Below are 23,202 nucleotides of genomic sequence, written 5' to 3'. Positions count from 1 at the left end.
AGTTAGTTACACGAATTTAAATATGGAGCTTTAATAAGTTGTACTTGTGCATAATTTACTTGTAATCTTGAATTTTAAGTAACATATGCATCAATATGTAATATTTCATGCATAAAAATGATTTTTAAGAGTTTTTGTTAAATGCTTTGTAATATAGTATAGATGTAGATAACAAGGACATAATCGGTACTAATGGGTAAAGCACAGGGATCAAAATACAATTTACTCTTTTGTTTGTAAGGTTTATTTTGAACTCCAAAACCCTGTAAATTGATTTGAGAGAGGAGAAGAAGAAGGGGGGAAAGTAAATGGAAACGGACGACTGGGAATTCAGTGCGGAGGAGCTTGAATTTCTGGAAAGGGATGCTCTCAATCGGATCGCTCAACGAAATGCCACCGTTACTACACACTACAATCGTTCACCTTCTCCTCTCGTCGACAAGGTATTGGAACTCTTTCCATTGTTGATTATTTCATCTTCATGATGCGAATATCTGCTTAAAAGAAAATGAAGAGTTTCAAAGCCGCAATAGTAATCATCTTTAAAACACAATAACAATCATCTTCTTTACGAATAGTTGTGGGAAGGTTGTGTGATTAACTAGAGAGCATGACTGAGAATTGATTATGGCGACTGCAAGTATTTTTGTAGTAGTTAATTATATTTGGAAAATAGGTAAATTCTTTGCCAACTGCTTCAGGGAATCTGACAGCAGGCACAACACGAAATTTATCTGGTGAGTTACGTCCCCAAATTTATTTCTTTGTAGACTGTGTTCACGTGCTATGTGATAGATTCAGGGGTTTTTTTTTTCCTAGGAGATGATTGTTCAAAGACTCGGCAGAAAGTGTCTGTTAAATTTTTTCTACATGCGAGTGGATACATTGCTGCAAAATGTGTATATGACCAGGTACTTGTTCTGCCTTACTCCTTCATGTATTTGCAGTAGATGCTTGTCCTATTCTAGCTTTTAGGGTTGTCTCTATCTTTTTTCAGGTGCTTGTGGGAGCATTACGCAAAATTCCAAAAGCAACTTGGAATGCAAAAGAGAGGTTTCCTTCTCTCTCTCTCTCTCTCTCAAGTGACTGCCTTCAAAATCATTTTATAGATTTTTTCTCTAAAATTTCACTATTTGTTCTTTTTAACGCAGATTGTGGATGTTCCCTTTGTTATCTTTATCATCAGCAGAAAAAGTTATTGGTGAACTAAATGGTTCTAACATTGAGGTGATGTATAAGTAATACTACTTTTCATTATGCTATTTGTAGATGATTTCGGTTCCCATTGATAGAGCATATCATTGTTGCAAATGGATCTTTGTGTTAGAACATTGTATGTTTTGGAAGTTGTGTCTATTTTCTTTTAAAACAATTGAAGTTTCATATGAAGTTGCTTTTCTGGATATTTTCCTTGGTTCTGTTGCCACCATCTTCTTTTATTTCAATGACCCCATCCTCCAAATCAAATAGGAAATTTTCTTGGAAGTTCTTGCTCCTATGGACATCTGTATCCTAATGCATAAGACTCTTCTATTGTTAAAGAAGGGTATTTACCACCCTGGCACCCTCTAGAGTGCCCCTACCGCACCGATCCCACAGTCATATTGGGGGAGGCTAATCGCACATGCATCCCATTGATAGAAGGGCGGTGCCCGGACTTGAACTTTGGACCTCACACTTTTCTATTGTTTACCAGCTGTTTGATTGTGTTTTCGCAGGTAGAAGCTTTAGATCCATTGCTGCAACGTGCTATTTCTGCTGCGTCCACCATTCCAGATCTTCGAGGTAAAAGTATCTATTATAATGCTTTATATGTTCAGATGATATGATTGCCAGTCAAGTAGCACTTATTGAGGAAAAGGTCAGGAATTGGAACATAAGAAGTCGTTATTGCTATCATTCTTCTTTAATGCATTAGAATTTTGTTTTTAAATGAAGTGTTTTAACAATCTATGCAAAAAGGCATGACATATAACTTCGAGGTGATCATCATCTCACTTAATATTTTTTAATTATTTTGATGCAACTAAATTCCATTTCTAGTAAACGTTTCTTATATCTCATGACTAAAATATTTGGTTGTCCCTCTTATTTGTTCTTTTAATAGTTTTTGTTATTTCCGTTCAATATTATTACTGAATTCTTGATAGTATAGGCCTATGCATTAATTGCACCAAGTGCTGTTGCTACTACTCATTTCTGATTAACAGAAATATTTTGAAATATAGATGCATTAGGTCCACTGTGGAGGAGGGTGGGAGGTATACATCCAATCTTAGCTGTGAAATATTGCTGACTAGTTTTTGCTTAATGATTCTTGGATGATACATTGTGTAATTAGCATCTTCATCTTGACGGATTTAAATGGTGGGTATGCCAGTATTGAAGTTGATATTTCTTACTGTTCTGTGAGAATTTGGCACCCACATAGCTGCATCTTTACTCCATGTGTTTCATGAATGACCATTCCATCTACTATTTGTGATAGGCCACCCTAATTTCTTTCTTAAAAGCAATTCTAGCTAAAGGTATGGATCTGGGGACAATGCTGAATATTAGATAGGAAAACAAATGCCGAAGGATAGTTACTGTTTAATCGTCACAATTTCTTTTATGTGGCTTTTGAAGGTGTGCTTATTTCTAGATATTGTTAGTTAATTAATGATTTTCTTTCTAATAATCCAAAGTAGAGTTCTCTAATATAGGTTCTCTTTTAGATGTAATGTATTGTAATAATTTATTGTGTAATGGAGTACATAAATTCCCTCAATGAGTTGCATGGTATTGGAACCATTTTTGATGCCTAAATATTTGCTGCTGTTGCCAGAAATGTGCCGGAACCCTAGCCATAGTTGCCAAAAATATGTTGGAACCCTAGCAGCTGTTGCCGGAACCCTAGCCACAATCTTCGAAAATTATTTGGAACTTTAGTGGCTGTTGTGAAAACCTTAACCACCATTGCCGAAACCTGTTTGAAACCTAGCCTCAACGTCCGAGAAATCATACACTGCCAGCACCACCACCACCATTGCCTGACCAAGGCATCGCTGCTGCAACTATCGCCAGACCAAGCTTCGTTGCCGCTACCCAAATCGCTGCCGGAGTTGTTTGCTCAGAAGAAGCCTTTTCCGGCCCCACCTCAAGAGATCCAACCGTGAGTAGGTCCTTTCGTCGCCGTGTGCCGTTGCTTGTTTCATATTTGTATCACTAATACGATTGCCCATTTTTGTTCATGTTCTTGGTTCATCTGTTTGATGATATAATCGTCTTTGCTTCATGAATCCTTTTTTGAGTTAGCAATGTCGTCAACCTACCATTTGTATCTCGTTCCAGATTTCAATGTAAATTTACAATAGAAGTTGGGAGACAAAGTTCCAGATTTCCAGTGCAACAATTGGCCTTGAGTTGCCTCTAGTGAATTTACGCATTAGGGCTCTCCTCGATTCCCGATATTATCTACAAATACTATCTAGACAGCTCAAATATTTTACAATGACGATGTCTGTCGGTTCTAACTTCTAACATGAGTCTTCTAACTAGGTTCCATCTAGTTTTTGTGCTAGTGCAAAACAATCACGTACTTGGATTATTGATTTAGGAACCACCACATATCACATGATTGGGGACATGGTTCTAAAAATCGCTCGAGGTTTACACCTGAAGGGAGGCGATGGAAAATCGATGATGAGGCAACGCTTCTTGTGACATCAAGGTTTTTCTTGGCGAGTACTTTTGTTCTTCTGCTACTCGTTTTCTCTGGTTCTTATTTGTCTTTCTCATGTCTTTCTTTGATCCTCATTCGTCTTCTCCCATCTCCCATCTCCCATCTCCCATCTCCCATCTCCCACTTTGAAGAGCATTAGGTAATTAGTAAATTTTCTTATGTGTTTAGTTGTCCCACTTTGTATGGGTACATATGTATGTGTGTGTGTGTGCGCACCAAATATTGTTATTCCAACAATACCAATTGATATTCGATTCACAAAGATGTATGTTCAGCAACACCAAAGACAAGTGTCACCCGTCTAATCCCCATTGTTGGTAGTCCAGTTCTCTAACCTGTTGATAGAATATAATATGTTGATCTATCAATTATTGTAGACTTTTCTGATCTTCAAACAATGAACTTTTGGCCCAACAAGTAAGTCCAGACAACCTGCAAGATAGCCATCGACTCCCTCTTGTAATTTGGATTTTTATCGAGCCTAAACCTCTTAAGACTTTGCTAAAATAGGCTATGGGCCTGTCCGGCTACATAAGCACTGGTTCTAGAGTTCGAGTACATACTCCCATGGTTTTAAAAAACGTGTGAGGCACACGCCTCAAGGTGAGGCGTGCCCCAGACCGAATATGAGGCAGCGCCTCTCCAGGTATGATTAGGTCATACGCCTTCCTTGGCAGAGGCGAGGACCGAGTCGGTGAAGCGGTGAGACCGTATGAGGTGGTTGCCTTTGTTGACCGTTCCAATTTGTACGAATCCACACAAAAGCAAGGTGCTTTATTCTCTCATAACTGCAAAACCATCCACCGTCACTGTCCCGTTTTCTATATATTCTATATGAGCAGTACACACATATATAATATTATATATAATCCAAGTCTCCTACCATCCCAATTTGTATCCCACCGTCCCTCTTAGATCACTTGGTATATTTTCTATTATGAGAAATGTAAATATATATTATATAAAATTCAACTCTCCCGTTCGAATTTCAATGTGTATAATAAAATTCAACTCTCCGCTAATTCCACCACCCGAATTTATTCTTTTGTAATAAGTCAGTTAGAGGCCTTGTCATCTGCACATACCTTGCAACAAATTTCCGGTAATAACCGCTAGCCCCAGAAATCCATGCTTTTTCACAATTTTTTTGGGTCTTGGTGCTCCAACATTGACTGGACTTTTGACTCGTCCATTTCCACCCCATTTTTCAAAATTATATGCCCCAAATACATAGATCGTTTTCGTCCAAATTCACACTTTTTCTGGTTTGCATAGAGTTGGTGTTGTTGTAACATGCAAAACACCTGCTCAAAGTGTAAGGTATGCTCTTCCAAGTTGCAGCTATAAACTAGTATATTGTTGAAAAACAGTATTACAGACTACCTCAAGATATCCTTGAACACCTCGTTCATTAACCCTTGAAAGATTGAAGGCGCTTTGGCCAATCCGAATGGCATAACAAGGAATTTGTAATGGCCCTCGTGGGTTTCAAACACCGTTTTTGCAACATCTTTTCTCATGTGAATCTGATGATATATAGACTTTAAATCTAATTTGGAAAACACCCGCGCTCCAAATAGCTCGTTCAACAACTCATCACTAACCGGAATTGGAAACTTATAGAATTGTGTTTTTATTCAAGGGAAAATCACATCAAAATGGAATCAACTTTGTCCTGCCTCATATTTTGGGGAACCAACTTCTAAAATTATCACATAAGGGCCTCAAACAAACTTTTCATTTATTTAAGGGTTTGGTTGACTGACCTGCTAATAATGACACCGCCTAAGTATACGCCAACTAATATTCCATGTCATATTTAAAATAAAAAATAAATATGAAAATATGACATGGCGTCAATAATTATGACATGTCACTTTTTTCTTATATTTGATAATTAAAATTCCACATTGTATCAAAGATAATAAATAATAAAAAAAATTCATTTCTTACATATTTGTAATTCAATAAAAAATTAACAGACTCAAAATCCATATTAATATACATGTTTTTAAGATATTGTAGGATTCTTTATAATATAACTTAAAAAATAAAAACTAAATAAATAAAAATCAAAAACAAAACAAAACAAACTAACCCAAATAAAAGAAACAAAACCCTACATTTCAAATTTCCAAATCAGCTCCCCTCCCTCAAAAACAGCCGCTTCCTCCTCCTCCTCCTTAGCCTCGTTAACTTCGGCAAGTTTGAATCTCTAGGGAGTCTGCAACTCCTGTCTTGCACCTCCATTGTCCCCTTCCCCTTCATCATCTCTGCAACTAAATCCAACCATTTCATTTCTCCTCCATTTTATTTCTTTCATGGCTCTAAGGCTTTTCTTGGTGTAAATATTTGGTTTTTCTATGTGGTTTTGAGGCTTATCAATGGCATTCTTGTAGATTGCTAGAGAGAATATATCATTTCTGTAAACCTTTGATGGTTCTTGTGGGTTCTATTCTTTCTTTCTTGTGGGTTTTCATCTTTCTTACGGTTAAGGAATTGATGAAACCATAAATGGAGGAGTTTAGATGGCGAGTGATCTATGGTTGGAAAAGGTGAAAAAGGAGGAGAATGGTGGCCAGAGAACACTCGCCATGACGGAGGTGTAGGGGGAGGCTGGATTTCATTTTAGAAATGATGTGGATATTGTGTAATTTTTATTTTTTTTTCCCCATCATTTTTGAGGATACCAATTACTGCTGAACATGCCAACTAGGCCCTTAAATAAATGAAAAATTTGCTTCAGGCCCTTAAATGATAGTTTTAAAAGTTGATTCCCCAAATCAGGAATCAAGACAAAGCTGGTTCCATTTTGATGCAATTTTTCTTTTATTCAAAGCCTGATAGGCGACATAAAACCGCCAACTCCCATCTATTTTCTTTACTAACACAGGGCTTGAAAGTAGGCTGTGGCTAGGACGAATCATATTTGCCTGTAGCATCTTTTTAGTTTTTAATCAAACGTTCAATCTCGTCCTTCTGGTAATGAGGATAGCGGTAGGGTCGCATATTCCCATGCCCGCATCCCTCCTTAGTACAATCGCATGTTCATGCCCTCATACTGGTGGCAGCCTCTCAGGCATCTCGAACGTTGTCTTGTACTTTTGCAATACCCCTTCCAACTCCATAGAACAACCTATTGTTCCTTAGTAACCATCAGTCCAAGCTCAATTAAGATTTCTAGTTGTTCCTATTTAGATCTTTTCCCATAGTCTTCATTGACACAAGAGACCTGCCTGATGATGGATCCCTACCAACGTTATCGATTCCTCTCCCAATCTAGATTTCATAGTTTGTGCCCTCTTCTTCGTATGGGGTTGCCAAAGTCCCCAACCATTGTTCCTTGGATGACATCCAAGTTTCCTAGTTCAAATGGCAAGAATTCCTCCACCACTCAATCCTTTTGAACATTTAGCCAAACTACCCTGCACACCCTTTCTCCCTTACCAACGTCCCCATTGTAATCCCATGTGAAGCGGTTTAAATAACACAAACTTAAGTTTCTTTGACTAAGTTGTTAGGGATGAAATGGTGGGTCGCCTCAACTATCAATTAAAATCACGATATCTTGTTCCTAACTTTGCACATAAGTTTCATTGTTGTAGGGCTAGTCAAACTTACTATTGGATTGAATTGTACCTCCACGTTTTGATGGTTCCCTTCAGTTTCTGGTACTTCAGCTTCTAATAGTGGGTCCTCCTCTTCAGCCTCCTGTAGAACTATTAAGCTAACTTTCTTTTTAGAACACTTGTCTTGTAGCAAATTTCTCCTCACACCTATAGTATAAACCCTTGGCCTCTCTTTGGTGCAATTCCCCATCTGATAACCATCGAAACTTGTTATGCTCTTTGCTGTGGTGCCCCCATGCTTTTGCTTGAATTGGAGGATGGTGTTTTATCCTCTATTGCTCCCATCGTCGTCTTCTTTCAAGTGTTCTGGGCTTCTGGCCCTGATTTTTGTTAAAGACCTTGTTCTTTTCATCTATTTTGGACGCCATGTTCTTCGTTGCCCCTAAGGTGAAGATAACAACTGCAATTAGGCCCGTATCATAGGATCCAACCCGTTGATGAACTAGCAAATGAAAATTTCCTCTAAAATGCCATCCATAGGGGAAGCCAACGAAACAAATCCTTTTCAATATTCATTAACAGAACCCTTCTACTTTAGGGCTAGAAATTGCTCGAGAAGGGACCGTTTCGTTGTTGATTGAAATTGATTAAGCACCTTTAATTTCAAGTCCTACCGTGTAGTCGAACGCTTATTTTCCCATTATAAAATCCATTAACATGTCCCCTTCAAGGGCAATTATGGACACATCAATTTGTTCTATGAGAAATAGCACTCAACTTTGAGCATCCATCCATCCGGGTCACTTCGATCAAAAGTTGGAATCTCCAATTTCCGTCCCTTCTCCGCAAGAAACCGATGGCCCTCATAGGATTCTCCATTCTGATTGCCCGTTTCTTCTCTTCGAAACATACCGCCTTTTTCACTATTTTGTATCGTTGGGGATCTCGATATTCTCACTGATCCGCGTGCAGTTTAATCAAACACTTTAGTTGCTTCATTATCGTCTGAACGCCCTCTTTCAAGGAACCCACCGGTGATTGCACGTTGCCGTTGCTCTCCTTACTTTCATCCATCCTTGATGCAACATTGCATGACATTCTTCCTAGTTGGCTCACTCTGATACCAATTGATACACTAAGGTTGTGTTTGGTTTGTTGGAATCCTACGCAATTTAAAGGAAATGGGATGGTCAATTCCTTTGACCAAATTCCATTCATGCGTTTGGTTCATTCTTTGGGTTTTGGTAAGGAATTCGAATTCCACATATGGTGGAATACTGGAATGTAAATTCCTCAGGTTCTAGCAAGGAATTCCAATCCCTTTGTTCCATCTCTTAAGAAAAAACTATTATACTCTTATATTTACCTCATTCCATTTCATTCCACCACGATGGATGTCACCGCCACTGCCGCCGTCGTCACCGCCACCACCGCTGTCCCCGCCGCTGCTGCCATCACTATCGTTACCACTGTTGCCATCACCACCTCCACCATCGTTGTAGCACCACCACCACAACCACCACTGCTACCACCACTGCCACTACCATCAACACCACTACCGCCTCCACCCCACCACCACTATTATATTCGACGAACCAAATAGACAAATTCAAATTCTTTGACATATTCCATTATGATTCTTGCCAACCAAACGCATGGTCAAACATGATTAATTTGCATTCGAATTCCTTCAGATTCCAATTCCTTTGAAATACTCCAATTCCGTCAAATTCCATTATGTGAACCAAATGCCTCCTAAGGAAATTAGTTGAACCCTATTTGTAGTAGGAAGCTTTCGGTTGATTGTAATAAGAAACGAACAGAAGTACCAAATATAATCCAGCAATTAGAGAAGCTGGTGTCTCCACCGGCTCTCACCACAAAATTGGTTATAATCGAGATGCCAACTCACATGGCACTTAACAATTATTTACACACTCTTTCTCTCTCTCTATCCCTTTTACACTCTAGTGTGTAACAATATCGTAGACAAACAGAAAACTGTGCTATCCCCAAAATACCCTTCGTACCCATCATGATTTACCAAAGTAGCCTATTTGTGGTTTCTCCTCATGTAAGTGAACCTCATTGCTGGCTTATCATAATCTAAAGTAGATATATATATATATATATATATATATATATATATATAGGTTATCATAAATATGATATATTGCAATCATTTATCATGGAATGCAAGACATAATCCCCTCGAGTTGTTACATTTGCAATAAGCAAATTTAAATAGGAAGGCAAATGAATACTAACAAGTCATCTGAATGTGAACTCCTCTACAATATTTTGATTTATCTCTGCCCTAGAATAAGTCAATCATTTTCGAAGTACCCAGATCTTGTGCTACTTGGATCAGATTGGGTAGATCATGTTTTATTGATACCTTGCTTCTACCGAGTATTTATAATTAACTTCAGCTTTCAAGCGTTTTCTGTTTTGCGTTTTCTACATTTTTGGGTTTATTTGTCTTCTGATTAATATCTGTGGCATCTTGTTGTTCTCTTTCCATAATGTTTTATCTTATGCTCTTCTGGTTAAATGTGTTAAATGTTTTGTTTTCTATTATTCCTCAGACCGTTACGACTTGATGCCTGATAGCATTGAATCAAAGCTTCTGCCTTTTCAGCGAGAGGGTGTTCGGTATGTGATTATTTTGACAAAGATGTGCTTTATATGATAAGGCTTGTGTCATTTAATGAATTCATCATCCGTTTGTTTCAGCCCAAATTGTTTTCCTTATTGCCACTCTCAAATGTTTCATGTTATTTCACACAGGTTTGTGTTGCAGCATGGAGGGCGTGTCCTCCTGGCTGATGAAATGGGTCTCGGAAAGACTCTTCAGGTAACGTAGAGAAGCTCTTTTTTCTTTACTCAGAATTATCTGTAAGATCTGTAGCTTTTACAGTTTTTATTGGAAGGTTGGGGGAGTAGTGTGATGCTGTTTGACCATTTGAAATTAGTTTTCCTTTTCATCTAGCAAGATTAAAGTTATATATGTTATTTGAGTGAATTATGCTCAACTCATAGGAAATAATGCTAGATTTGCAAGAAAGAACAATGAAACCTATTCCCAGGAAACAAATAATTGTAGCAAAAAATAATGAGTTTTTCCTGAGGAGTTATTTGACAGCCAAATTATTCCTACTCATATATAGTTGAATGAAACAAGACCAAAAAATGACTTGTATAATTGTTTCCACTTTAAGCAGAGTGGAATGAAATCTTAAAGCAATATGTAATTTTTGATCTTGCTCATGATTTTCCGATTTTTAGAACTTATGATTTGGGATATTCTCAATTAAGCAATGGCACATCTCTGTATTGTTGTCTCTAATGATGTTCTTCCAGGAAAACGCTCTCTTTTCTGCTTTCCTATATTAACTCTCTGTTTATACATGTTTTCACTGTTTTTCTAAGTTCTCCAGTTTTCTTCTCAGATAATAGGCATGAACTTTTCTGTTCTTTCATTCTTTAGCAAATAGCATTTATAAATTCAAGAATTTACTCATCCTTCTCCCTCTTATGCATCTGCTCATGTTGTTTCTTCTATCCGTATCATTTTCATATTATTTAATGTCATTCATTTTACATCAGATTCTCTGTAGAAGTTTGTTCATTATTGTTGATATCTTATTTTTCACACTGCATATCTAAGCTCATTGCTGCAATTTTTATGGATAAATGTGGTAGCCCAAAGGCTTACACTCTCCATTTAGCCCCTACGTTCCTGTTCTGTAATTCAATACTAAGGCCTTTCAACTAGATATGTTAGGTAGGTAATATGTTATTCATGTTCCTTCTTTGATGGAGACATTCAAGTGCTGGATGATCTGAGGATCTCTAGAATGTTTCTGTGTTGAGAAAATACTGTAGATGGACAGACTTTTAGTAGATGAATGACGAAATATTTTACATCTTTATGTTGCAACCAGGTAATGTTCTTTAACTTTTTGCAGGCTATTGCTGTAGCCTCTTGTGTTCGTGACTCATGGCCTGTTCTTGTTCTTACTCCGTCTTCATTGCGGCTCCAATGGGCTTCAGTCAGTTTTTTCTTTAAGTCTTGTTTCCTGAGAATGTGAAGAGTATGCTCATCATGCACTTACAAGTTATAGTTCACGCTTTACACAGATGATTCAGCAGTGGCTAGGCATATCTTCGTCAGATATACTTGTATGATATTTTTATTTTACTTAGTCCTGCTTTTTTCATTCTACATTTATGTGAAATGTTAACATGTCACCCTGTTTACTATTAACCAAGGCCTAATGCTATTACTTTGCATTTGAGTTTCTCCCTAAGTTTGATTTACATAGCTGGTCAAATATCAGTTTATCAAGTTTGGTTGGGTATATAGGAGAGGAGAGAACACACGGTTTAATTTGTAGAGCCTTGCTTGGTATGAACACTGAATGGAAATTATGCTGCTGCTTTTGATCTACTTATAGAAACCTTAAATCTGGTTCTCTCTTTATTGTCTTCTCCCTTTTTTTTTCCACCAAGAACGTTTTATAAAACTTTTTGACTCCCGAATCTGGAGTTGGCCATGGAGGAAAATCTAGGGGTCTATTGGCCTTCTCTCTCACCGATTGCTGTCTGTTCTGGACTTAATTGTTCTTATCTCGGGAAGGAAGAGAATATCATTGCCTGTCAATTAGTCGATCACAACTAAAAATAGTGGTCATTCTGAGCGACTTGGGTAACCCTTCCATAAGCATTGTAATGGCATCCCATATTTGTAAGGGTAAGGTGAAAGGTTGTAATTGCCCAACTGGAGAATCTGACAAATTCTTATTCTGTTGACAAACACGGCAACGTTTGACCATCTCAGAGATGTCTTTCTGCATGCCAACCCAAAATAATTCAGAAGTAATGCGTTCTCTTTATCGGTGTCCTCCCACTATGAAATTCTTCAAAGATGATGGGTAATACTGATGAAGTACTTGATAAAACCACCTTTCCTTTATATAATATTAAGCTCTGTTACATACTGCATACTGAAACCCGGTGGGCGTCCGAGTGGAGCTCGATATCTTTCATAATCTTTGCTAGAAACAGGTCATTCATGACTTCCAGTTTTGATTACTTCTCATTGATGCTAATGAGGCCCGGCAAGGTGCATTCAATATTTAGAAGTTCACGTGACAAGGCATTGGCAGCTTTGTTGTTGTTGCTGCTTGTATGGTAAACAATGTGGAATTTGTCGCCCAAAAGTTTACCGATCTACTTTTGATGCTCGGGTTCAATTGTCTGTTGTTTCAATAAGAATTGTGAACTTTGTTGATCGGTTCTCACAGTGAATTTGCGCCCTAGTAAATAAGCTCACAATTATCGTACAACTTTGACTAATCGTCATCAACTTTTTCTTGTATACTTACTTCAATCGAGCCTGCTATTCCAACACTTGATTGAAATAGGCAATTGGGTGTTCCTGTTGCATGGGCTTTCCCCCAATCGGTAAACGGAGGCGATAGTCTCAATAACGAAGTCCTGAGAAAAATCAAGTAATCGTAAAATGGGCGTTGTGGACAACACTTGCTTTAATTCGTGAAAGACTCTATCCTCTTCTTCATTCCAAGTGAACTGGTTACGTTTGAGCACGTATGTTAGTGGCCCTGGTTTTATATATACCCTAAGCTTGCTACAAATTAATGGTAGTATCCAGAGAGGCCCAAGAACCTCCGTAATTTTGTGGCACTACTCGGTGTTGGCCAATCGAGCATGGACTGAACCTTAGTTGGATCCATCTCCACCCTTGCCTTGGAAATAACTTGTCCAAAGTACACCAACTTTGGTTGCCAAAATTCGCATAAATCCGATAGCCGATGCTCTTTCAATATTCCAAAGACCTTCTCCAAGTGGACCACATGCTTCATAGAACGGCTCTAGACCAAAATATCGTCAAAAAAACGAGTACAAATTTTTTAGGGTAAGCATTGTACCTTGTTCATCAACCCTTAGAATGTTGACGGAACGTTGGAAAAACTAAAAGCCACTCTGAAAAATTCGTAACTGCCTTTGTGAGTTCGGAACACCATCTTGGCTATGTCTTCCTTTCGCATATGAATCTGATAATAACCTGTTTTTGAATCAAGCTTCGAGAAGATGCACTCTCCGAACAACTCATCTAACACTTCATCAATCATGAGCATAGGGAATTTATCCGGCACGGTACTCTTGTTTAGTGTGCGTTAACATACAAACCACCGGCTCATGTCTTTTTTCTTCACTAGGAGCATCAAGCTGGAAAAGGGACTTGACTTGGTTGAATAATCCCTGCCAAAAGCATCTCTTTGATCATTCTTTCTATTTCGTCATTCTGGTAATGCTAGTAGTGTTAGGGATGTACATTGATCGGACCACTCCCGTCCTTGAGGACTATAACATGCTCTTGACCTTTTCTGAGGGACAATTCTTCTGGGCAGACTGAAGACATTCATCTTGCGGTCAAGAACAACCTTCAACTCCTTCGAGCACTGCCCTCTCTGTCCGTTAGTGTTTAGCAACTCCAGTTCCACAAATAATACTTGGTTTTCCTTCTTCTTGAATTCTACCCATTGTCTTTATGGAAACTAAGGATCTTCCCAAGGATGGTCACCTGTTAGCGTGATCGATTCGTTGGCCAAACGAAATTTCATCTTCGAGTCTTCAATTGCTGTAAGTGGCTCCTAAGGTTTCTAACCACAAAACTCCCAATATCACATAGGAGTTAGGCAAGTCTAGAGGAAGGAATTCTTTGACTACTGCAATGCCTTGAATGCATAGCTTAACCCCTCTACGCGCATTTTCACTCTTGACAGACTTCCCTGTGTCCACCGTAATGCCGTATGAAGCTGTTTCCACGGCCGGCAATTGTAACTGTTGGACCAGGTAGTTCGAGATGAAGTTTTGGGTAGCTCTGCTGTAGATTAACACAATAATAACATTCTGATTGCCAACAAGTCCCACCATTTTCATCGTCTCCGGATTTGCCAGTCCCACCACAGAGTTTAGATGTATGTCAATCTGTTTGCTCCGTTCTATCGTTTAGATGTATTGACAGATGTATGTCAATATGTCGCTCCGGTTCACTTGCGGTTCTATCTCGGGTATGAGATCATTTGTTTCCTCATCGTCATGTAAAACCATGATGTTCACCTCCTTTTCAAGACATTGATGGCTGTGGGCAAGTTTCTCGTCATATCTGTACCATAGACCCTTGGCCCGCTTCTGTTGTTGGTCTGTAGCTTGACATCGGTCAACCATCGGAAATCGTGCCCCTCCCTCGAAGGAAACACCCCTTTACGGTGGTTGTTCGGTGGTTTCTGTCTCGAAATTGTCCCATTTAGTTTTTATATATAATTTGTAAAATATAATGTAAAATTTTTATTAATGAACTTGCTAATAAAATAAAACGTCATATTTTTAGATATTTAAACAAAATTGTACATTTTTAACTATAAAAATTAATCCTTTTTTTATTTATTATTAAGATCATAATGAGAAAAAGGTAAAAAACTATCGAAGCGTTGGTGAAGTTGTCCCACATTGGAAGAAAGATAGTAAAGGAAGGGTGAAGATGTTCTATAAAGACAGAGGGACGTGAATGGCGTTTGTAACTTTGTCTTCTTAATAATGAAATTTGAGGGGCATCCCTGAAGTTTGGAATTTTTAAGAGTACACCTTAAAAGTTTTATACTTTATAAGAGTAGATCCTTGAACTTCATAAATTTCAACGGGTAAGCTTTGTTCGAGGTTCCAGTTCAAGCTTGATTTGAATTGGATTTTGGTTTCAAGCTTCAAAAGAGTTCGAGTTTAGAAAATTGCTATCGAGTTCAATTCGAGTTTGGATTTTAACTATTCGCGAGTTTTTGAGTCGAGTTCAAGCCTGAAAAATTGCTATCAAGTTCGAGTCAACTATACTAGTACCCGAGCTCCCCTCACATCATTTACACCCTTAGTATGAAGGGAATAGGTTAAACATACAAGGAAAAACACATAACACGGTACTGGCACTACTAGTACATGAAGAAAAGCTAAGACTAGTATACAGCAAAGAAGTCGCACGATAGACGAGAAAGGTAGGAAAAACTAAGAAAATTCTCTATCAAACGTAAGGCCTCGGTAACCGAACTGCCAATGTGTTACTCCTGTCCTTATATCACCCTCTATCTTCTTCTCCAAACTCCCCTCCTCCCATCCATGCAAGGAAATAGGTTAAACAAACAAGGAAAAACACATAACGCAGTACTGACAACTACTAGTATAGAAGGAAAAGCTAAGACTAGTGTATAGCAAACAGGTCACATATATAGTAGGCAAGAAAGGTAGGAAAAACCAAGAAAATGCTCTATCGAATGTAAGGCCGGGAAAGCTAACCAGTAACCACCAACGTGCCCTCTCCTTTGTTGTCTCACTCTATATCTTTTTCTCCAAACTCCCCTCTTCCTGTCCATACTACAAATCTCTACTCGTTTGCTACACAAAATCCTGCATCTCCTATAAAAAGGGTACATGCATAGGTCTAATTACTAACCAATAAAGACACCATTGCTTTCCTATTCTCTTTCCACCCTCTGACAGGGATTTGTATGTTTTTTGCAACACCAATGGTATTTCTGTGGTTGGAATTCACGGAGGATGACTCCATGTCAATCGTCTTGAGACGCAAGATTTAGGCTTCATTCTGGGTGATAAGGTTGTGGGTCATTGATGCATCGACCATGATTTTGCATATGGCATTGAATTCTACACATGCACATGAGACCCCTACTGCCTTTCTCTCATTTTGAGCGGAAACAGTTGCATACAGCCAATTTATCTCTATTGTGTATCTTGTCACTCCTATTCATCAAAGCAAATGACCATGGCCCCTAATATTTTATTCGTGAGACTATGTTTTTGCCAATGGTATGCAACACACATAGCGATTTGGAACAGGTTCCAGATGGGTCCACATCATTGGAGATTGTTTTTTGTGCCACATATAGTAAGCATTATATCAGTGTCTTAAGGTTGCTATGTGGTATAACCTGAACCTCAAGTAAACTGTGGATCTAAGCTTTGATATCAGGTTGAGATTTGATTTGGAAGGAAAACCTAGTCACCGAGGATAGAACCAAGAATGTATAGTACATTACATGGATCCTTTGAACTGTTAGATGAGACATAAAAATGTCAGATGCTACTATTTGTAACAATTATTATGTGTTTCCTTTGCAGGTGGTTTTGTCTAATGCCAGTGGGTCAAACAAGGGTGGATTCACTATAATGCGACCGAACACCAAGGGAAGTATACGTCTTGATGGGGTATTCAACATTGTATCGTATGATGCCGTGGATAAACTTCAAGGCGTTCTAATGAATTCAGATTTTAAGGTAAGCTCCGCTGATGCCCAATAGAAGTTTACTGACATGGCTGATGTACCTTCAACATGTAGTTTACTTTTTACTCTATTTAGGTTGTGGTTGCAGATGAATCCTTCTTCAAGAACACCAAAATATAAAAATATTTAAGAAAATGTGAAACATGGGCATGTGCGTACTGTTGCATTGTTTAGGATTTTGTCCTTCACCAACTTTTGTTGATGAAGAATTCTTTTTTTAGGTTGTGATTGCAGATGAGTCACACTACTTAAAGAATGCCCAAGCAAAGCGAACTAGTGCGTCCCTTCCCATATTACAGGTTTCTCTCTCTCTCTCACATCTCTCTCACTTCCTCTTTCTTTTTCTCTCTCCCTCTCTCCCACTAGCACATGCACACATAGAGCTATGAACAAATCTTGGACTAGAATGTTATCTAGAACATAAAACAGATAATATTATAATAGTTTATTTCAGATAGGGCCATTACTTATTAGTCATTTAATCATCCAAATTTACATGTGCTTCTTGAATATCTATGCATGTATTTTGTTGAGGGGATTACTAATTTATTTATACACTATACAAGCCTATAACTAACATGATGAATACATCCTTATGACAATCACAAATACATTTGATACATTTACTGATATACTTCATGTTCAGAAATACATCATATACTTGTACATCCTTATCAAGGATACGTATCCCAACACTCCAAAATGGAGCATAATATTGATTATGCCCAGCTTGCTGCAAATAAATTCACTTAGAGTCTTTTGAAGAGGCTTGGTGAAGATTTTAGCTGACTGATACTAATCCATTGGAGAGAGTCAGGGTTGAGGAGGATAGGAGGCGAGGCGGGCAGAGTAGAACATGGAATAAACAATAAAGGCTAGTATTAAATAGGAGCTTTTGGAGGCGATGGATTAGAGTAGTTGATTGGTCGGGTCGGGTGGGTTTAGGATTTATTGGTTGGGTTTAGGATTTATTGGTTGGGTTGGGTGGAGGAGGGGTTTGGGAGGGTATAGGGTGGGTTGGGGTATTTTTTAGATATTAATAGGGAGCCTTTTTTCGTTTTTGTTTGTGGGGGCTTTCTAACTAGAGAGGCTCTTTGTTTTACTTTACATTTGTGTGAAGAAATCTTTTTGGGGAACTTTATGCAAGCCGGGGATCTTTTCGGAAACATCTCCTTCGTTTCTTGATACAAAGGTAAGGTATGCATACATCATACCCCCCCCCCCCCCCCCCCCCCCTTCCAGACTCTACAGACTCTCTTTTTGGTCCAACTACTTTAGGTTCCTTTTCAATGGCTTCTCTGGGCTTTAAAGCTTTTGAAGTGGCTATGGCTGCAAACTTCTTTTTGGCAACCAATCCCAATGAAAAGACAGAATAAAGGGCATTGCAAAGTAACACTACTCTAAGACGCCTTAATAAACCCTTTCTTGTCCTTGAGAACCATCAGAATGGTGGACTTGTTTTTTGAACACTCTTGGTCAGCTCATAACATATTGAGCAATTCACCTAAGGACCTCTCAAGACCATGCATGTTGTAGTTCTTGTTGGCTTGGTTTGGTGAGGCTATACAAATGGGAATTGACGACAACTTGACTATTGGAGAGGTCTCTTCATAATCAACCCTGTAGGTCTGGGATAGTTCTTAGGTAGCGTTTGATATGCAGACAGGACTGAACATGACTAAACTAATTGTCTGTCATGTGTTTGGTACAACTAGAACAGGACCGGACAAAACTGTTACGATGACCAAATTACGCCTAAAATAGTGTTTACTATATTTTTTATGATAAAATCAAGTAAACATGTAAATAACTTTATTTATAAAAATTGAGTAAATGACGATTTTTTCCCTTTAAAATTATATAAATTTTTACAATGAATTACAAATCTGTAAGAATTGCTCTCCTTTTATTTGTAAAATGCACAAACACTTGGTTCATTGTGGTTGGTACCTAGAGGGCAGATGACAACTGTAATCAGTACATCCAAACTCTTATACTAAGATCCATTGTGTGTTTTATAAGCCCAACAAGTAACTTAAATGTCCAAAATCCTTGATCTTCCACATAACCAGCTCAAAACAAGAAAGGCAGAGGATCAATGAGATAATTTTCTGGATTTTATTAATATGCACAGCCACAATTAACTCAGGGGCGTGCCTACTAAGATAGTAGGGGGTGCACGGGCTACCTTTGAATCGTCTGGTCTCAATGGGTGCCTGAAATGTTTTAAAACCAAACTTATAACAGAAATCGGAAATGGTTGAGAGGTCGCTGGCTCGACTCTTGATTTTAGTAAATATCCAGTTTTTCATTAAATTTTTGGTTTCTAATACTTATTTTGAGAAAAAAGTGAAGGAAAGCAACAGGGAGAAATGTGGAACCTGCGACCTTCCTAGCGAAGGATAGCATTGAAAATTCTCTATGAAAAAAATGAAGGAAAGCTACAGGGAGAAATGTGGAACCTGCAACCTTTCTAGCGAAGGATAGCATTGAAAGTTCCCTACAGCTTTTTTTTTTGATTGACCTGGATATCCAACACGCTATGCGAGCCGACTAATCCCAGGGTGACTACCTGCTTTGCAGATAGCCCGGAGTCACCTCATTTGAACCTCCGTGGCCACAAGGGGATTTTATTCCTCCTTGGATTTGAACCTGGGACCTCCAGGTACTTTTGATCTCTGGAGCCAAACTCAAACCAATCAGGCACCACCCTTTTGGTTAATTCTCTACAGCTTTTACCCTTATGATCTAATGGTGGCACCACTTGAAAGCTTTTATGGGTCTGCCTCTGAACTCTTATATGCTTATGTACTCTACCGAATAGAGTAACGAAAAGTACAAAATTACTTACCAAGTTGCTGCAACAAAGCATGTTGTCTTGGAAAATTAACGAACTTATCTGGCTATTAGTTAACTGAATTGTATTGTCCAACAAATTGCGTCTAAACATCAACATTTGGTATCAGGTTATGACTTGAGCGAACTCTAACGACATATTAACAAATCAAAGTGTTATATCCCAGGGATTGTCGTCAAATAAGTCAAAAAAGTGCAGGCTGGGTTAGGAAGTCAAATAGAGCAGAGTATTAAGTTGGTTAAAAGCATCTAGTATAAATAAGGGGCTGGAATGTGAGGGGCGATCGATCAGTTCTGTGTGTTCATTTTGGGCGAAAGCCGAGTGAGAGAACTCATCCCCTCGAAAGCCGAGAACACCTACTGTAATCATTTAGTTTCGTCTGTCAAAGTTCTTCTGTACCACTCATTTTGAGTATCAAATAGGAACTGATTTACTTCTATTGGTCCAGGTTTTTATGAATTGATACTAAACTTCGTCTGTGTGTGCATCAATTGGATCGATGTATTCTTGGTGTACATCACAAAGCAGTGCACCACACAAGTTACACATACAATGGAAGTGTCAAGCATAGATGTGCTGTTCCTTCGTTTCTCTCACTCACCACTCTATTGCTGACATGTTTGTTATTTTCACAAATGTAGAAAGCTCATTACACAATGTTGCTTACTGGAACTCCAGCTTTATCTCGACCTATTGAGCTGTATAAACAGGTAGTCCATTTTTTAATTAATTTATAGTGTATATATTTCCTTTGGATTAAACCTTCGCATGTTTTGACAGCTGGAAGCGTTGTATCCCAATGTATACAAGAGCGTTCATGAATATGGAAACCGATATTGCCAGGGTGTAAGATGGAGCTTTTTGCTAGCAGCTTCCATTTTCCTTGCAGCTTTTTTTGAAAAGTTATTGATGGAAGTTCATTCTGATACTTGTAATGTTTTCCAGGGTGTTTTTGGAATGTATCAAGGTGCAAGTAATCATGAAGAACTGCACAATTTAATGAAAGCAACTGTGATGATTCGCAGACTCAAAAAGGATGTCCTCACTGAGCTTCCTGTTAAGCGAAGGCAACAGGTACATGATTATTCAACCGTGTTCATACTTTGAGCATGCCGGTCATAATTTTTTAGCTCAAGCAATTAATTTACAGATCTTTATATGCCTTTTCTCTTGTATTCCGATGCCTGAGATATTATAAAGGAGTGATTTGTACCAACAATTGCTCTGAACTGTCCATTTGTGGATGGCATAATTCAATTGAACTTGCTTCTAGAACTTCTAATTCGTGAAAGGAACTATTAGGCAAGAACATGCATTTGGGGATTGGGTTATAGAACTACAGCCTCTTTTTAAGTCTATACTATTGAACCCTGTAGTTACATCTTGTGATTATGATCTAGTGTAGTTATGGTCATATTTTTTCTATTCTTTTTTTCCCCAGGTTTTCTTGGACCTGGCAGACAAGGACATGAAGCAAATCAATGCTTTATTTCGTGAGGTATTTTAAATTTTGGGAGTCTTTTTTTGTTGAATGCATGGGTTCCCTCTTGTTTGGAAATCAGTGGTGTGCTTTTAGACATGATGTACCTTTTACTATTTCTATAATGACATGCTTATGTGATGTCTTTTTTGGCATCTAGATTCTATGCATTGTACTATGTTCATCAATTTCACAATGTTCCTCCATTTTCATTTCAAATTTGGAAATCCTCATCTCTCTTTGAGAATGGAGTGATAATAATCCACAGATTTATAACTTTTTCCATCATACAGTTGGAGTTAGTTAAAAGCAAAATCAAGGCCAGCAATTCCAAAGAGGAAGCCGAGTCACTAAAGTTTACAGAGAAGAATATCATAAATAAGGTACACAGGCAATCTTTAAGCTTGTTTTTAGCATCTCTCTTTCTCTGTATATCTGTACATCATTTATGCTTGAAGTCAACGGAGACATATGGAATGCATACAAAGGTGCATCAAGGATGAGAATTAAAGACCACATATTCCTGAAAAACAGATTTTTAGGTGTAAGAAAGGTGGGGGGGGGGGGTGTTGTTGTAGGAGAGGTTTCTGAAGTCAGGAAGCCTGAAGATGGAGTTAGAATCTAACGAAGTTTGGAGCTATTTTGTACTTTAGACATCTTTGAGGCATGAAAATGCCCAAGGTTCCAAAGAATGGTACTGTGATGATACTCTATAAAGATAAGGAAGTATTTCGGGGTTGCACAAATTTATGGCAATCAAGTAAAGGTTCTAAAGCAAAGGTACAGTACAACCTGTTATTGCTCTCTAAACCGAAGGTTGACCAAACTTGACATCAGATTTTCTTATGACTATATGATGTCAAGTTCTAGTCAAGTAAAGGTGCTAAAGCTAAGTTACGACCTGTTAGTGCTTATATTTATTACTCTCTCTAGTTAGGTCTAGACTAAAATCTAAGATGCGTGATTCTAAGCAAGACCCTTACGTTAAAATCAGATTGCCTGCCGTAAGTGGAAGTTCTTTACTTTGAGTGGCCAATCACAGGAGTTAAGCAATAACAATAACACCCAAGTGTTATCTACTACCTCTTAGGTTAACTCACACCCACACCCAAAGGGATGCTTAGCTCATACTAAAAGTAAATAACAAACAAGAATGCAAGAAATAAAAACATGTTTTTTCTTCTTTGAAGTATATAAAATTTATATATGGAAAATAGAACAAATAAACTCACACACCATCCTCACCTTTTGTGAGGTTTGAACCCCTGACCTCACCTCCTAGGAGGCTAAAGACTCGCATACCACTAGGCCAAACTTGGAATTAGACGATAGTGGCCAATGGTCACAGTGGACAACATATAAGATTATAAAATGAAATTACAATAATAAAGATTGTTAAACTTGTACAAAATAATACAGAGAACATTAGAGCTACTATTTTATTTCTTCAGCGATCCTTCTCTTAGAATGAGCAAATGCTTGCTTTTACTTGCACCTTTGAGGAGAGAAGTCATGGATAGGGACAAGAGCGAAAAGGACTTTACCGGGCTTGTCCTAAGCCTATCTTCTTGCATGTGTGTGGCTTTTCTCTTCTTGGCTTCATACTCCCAATAACTCCATAGGTGACCTCCTCTTAGTTTGAGACTGCAGGTAGTTATTTTGGCAAAAATACCCTGCAAAATGCGATTTGTCTTGGGCCTCCCATTATAGCACATCCAATATTAGGCACTTTCGTAGAAAGGGCATCCGAAACTTGATTGCTACTTCCCACTTTTCCAAAACTTTATGTCACCCTACGTTGATAATCAAGTTCGATGACCCTCTGTTCTAGTGAGAATCTAGGGGATTGTTGATCACTAGATCAGTCACCAAAAACCTTTGTCCCAATAGTCAAATCCGATAATTTACGATCAATTCATGCTTGAATATGAATAACTCCCTTTGGCGGGGTAGCAAATCACAATATAAAAACTAAAATAAAATGATTTTTCATTATTGCAATTGAAAAAAGGATAGGAGAAATAATTAGGGAGTCAAATGGTCTTAATCTTAATTGATAAAATCCGGAGTCTAAATAAATTATGGCTTTTGATAATCTTATAAATAGTAAGGGGAAGCCCTGGATCTACCTGGCCAAGGTGTCAATGTCAAGTGGTTATCCGAAGTTTGTAAGCTGTGTTCAGGGGGGGAGTTAT

The 23,202-nt window shown here is 38.2% G+C and overlaps 1 protein-coding gene across 2 annotated transcripts in view; it reads left to right on the top strand.

Annotated features, from left to right (window-relative positions):
- Positions 1-295: 295 nt before the first annotated feature.
- Positions 296-23,202, top strand: part of LOC112527322 (SWI/SNF-related matrix-associated actin-dependent regulator of chromatin subfamily A-like protein 1) — a 30,736-nt gene continuing 7,829 nt past the window's right edge. The window contains exons 1-17 of one of the 2 annotated variants that reach the window (XM_025137904.1): positions 296-443; positions 677-737; positions 820-911; positions 998-1,053; positions 1,152-1,227; positions 1,719-1,785; positions 9,882-9,948; positions 10,084-10,150; positions 11,265-11,348; positions 11,437-11,478; positions 16,507-16,662; positions 16,892-16,969; positions 20,169-20,237; positions 20,308-20,373; positions 20,473-20,601; positions 20,969-21,025; positions 21,301-21,390. In XM_025137904.1, coding sequence (XP_024993672.1) covers positions 309-443; positions 677-737; positions 820-911; positions 998-1,053; positions 1,152-1,227; positions 1,719-1,785; positions 9,882-9,948; positions 10,084-10,150; positions 11,265-11,348; positions 11,437-11,478; positions 16,507-16,662; positions 16,892-16,969; positions 20,169-20,237; positions 20,308-20,373; positions 20,473-20,601; positions 20,969-21,025; positions 21,301-21,390 — 1,392 coding nt within the window. In that variant the 5' untranslated portion in view covers positions 296-308. The remainder of the gene's footprint in view (positions 444-676; positions 738-819; positions 912-997; positions 1,054-1,151; positions 1,228-1,718; positions 1,786-9,881; positions 9,949-10,083; positions 10,151-11,264; positions 11,349-11,436; positions 11,479-16,506; positions 16,663-16,891; positions 16,970-20,168; positions 20,238-20,307; positions 20,374-20,472; positions 20,602-20,968; positions 21,026-21,300; positions 21,391-23,202) is intronic. The other variant, XM_025137905.1, reaches the window with a different exon arrangement.

The sequence above is a fragment of the Cynara cardunculus genome (assembly GCF_001531365.2).
Source record: "Cynara cardunculus var. scolymus isolate 2C chromosome LG 15, CcrdV1, whole genome shotgun sequence".
Classification (NCBI taxonomy): Eukaryota; Viridiplantae; Streptophyta; class Magnoliopsida; order Asterales; family Asteraceae; genus Cynara; species Cynara cardunculus.
The sequence above is the reverse complement of the archived record's forward strand: the minus strand, read 5'-3'. Positions and strand labels throughout refer to the sequence as shown.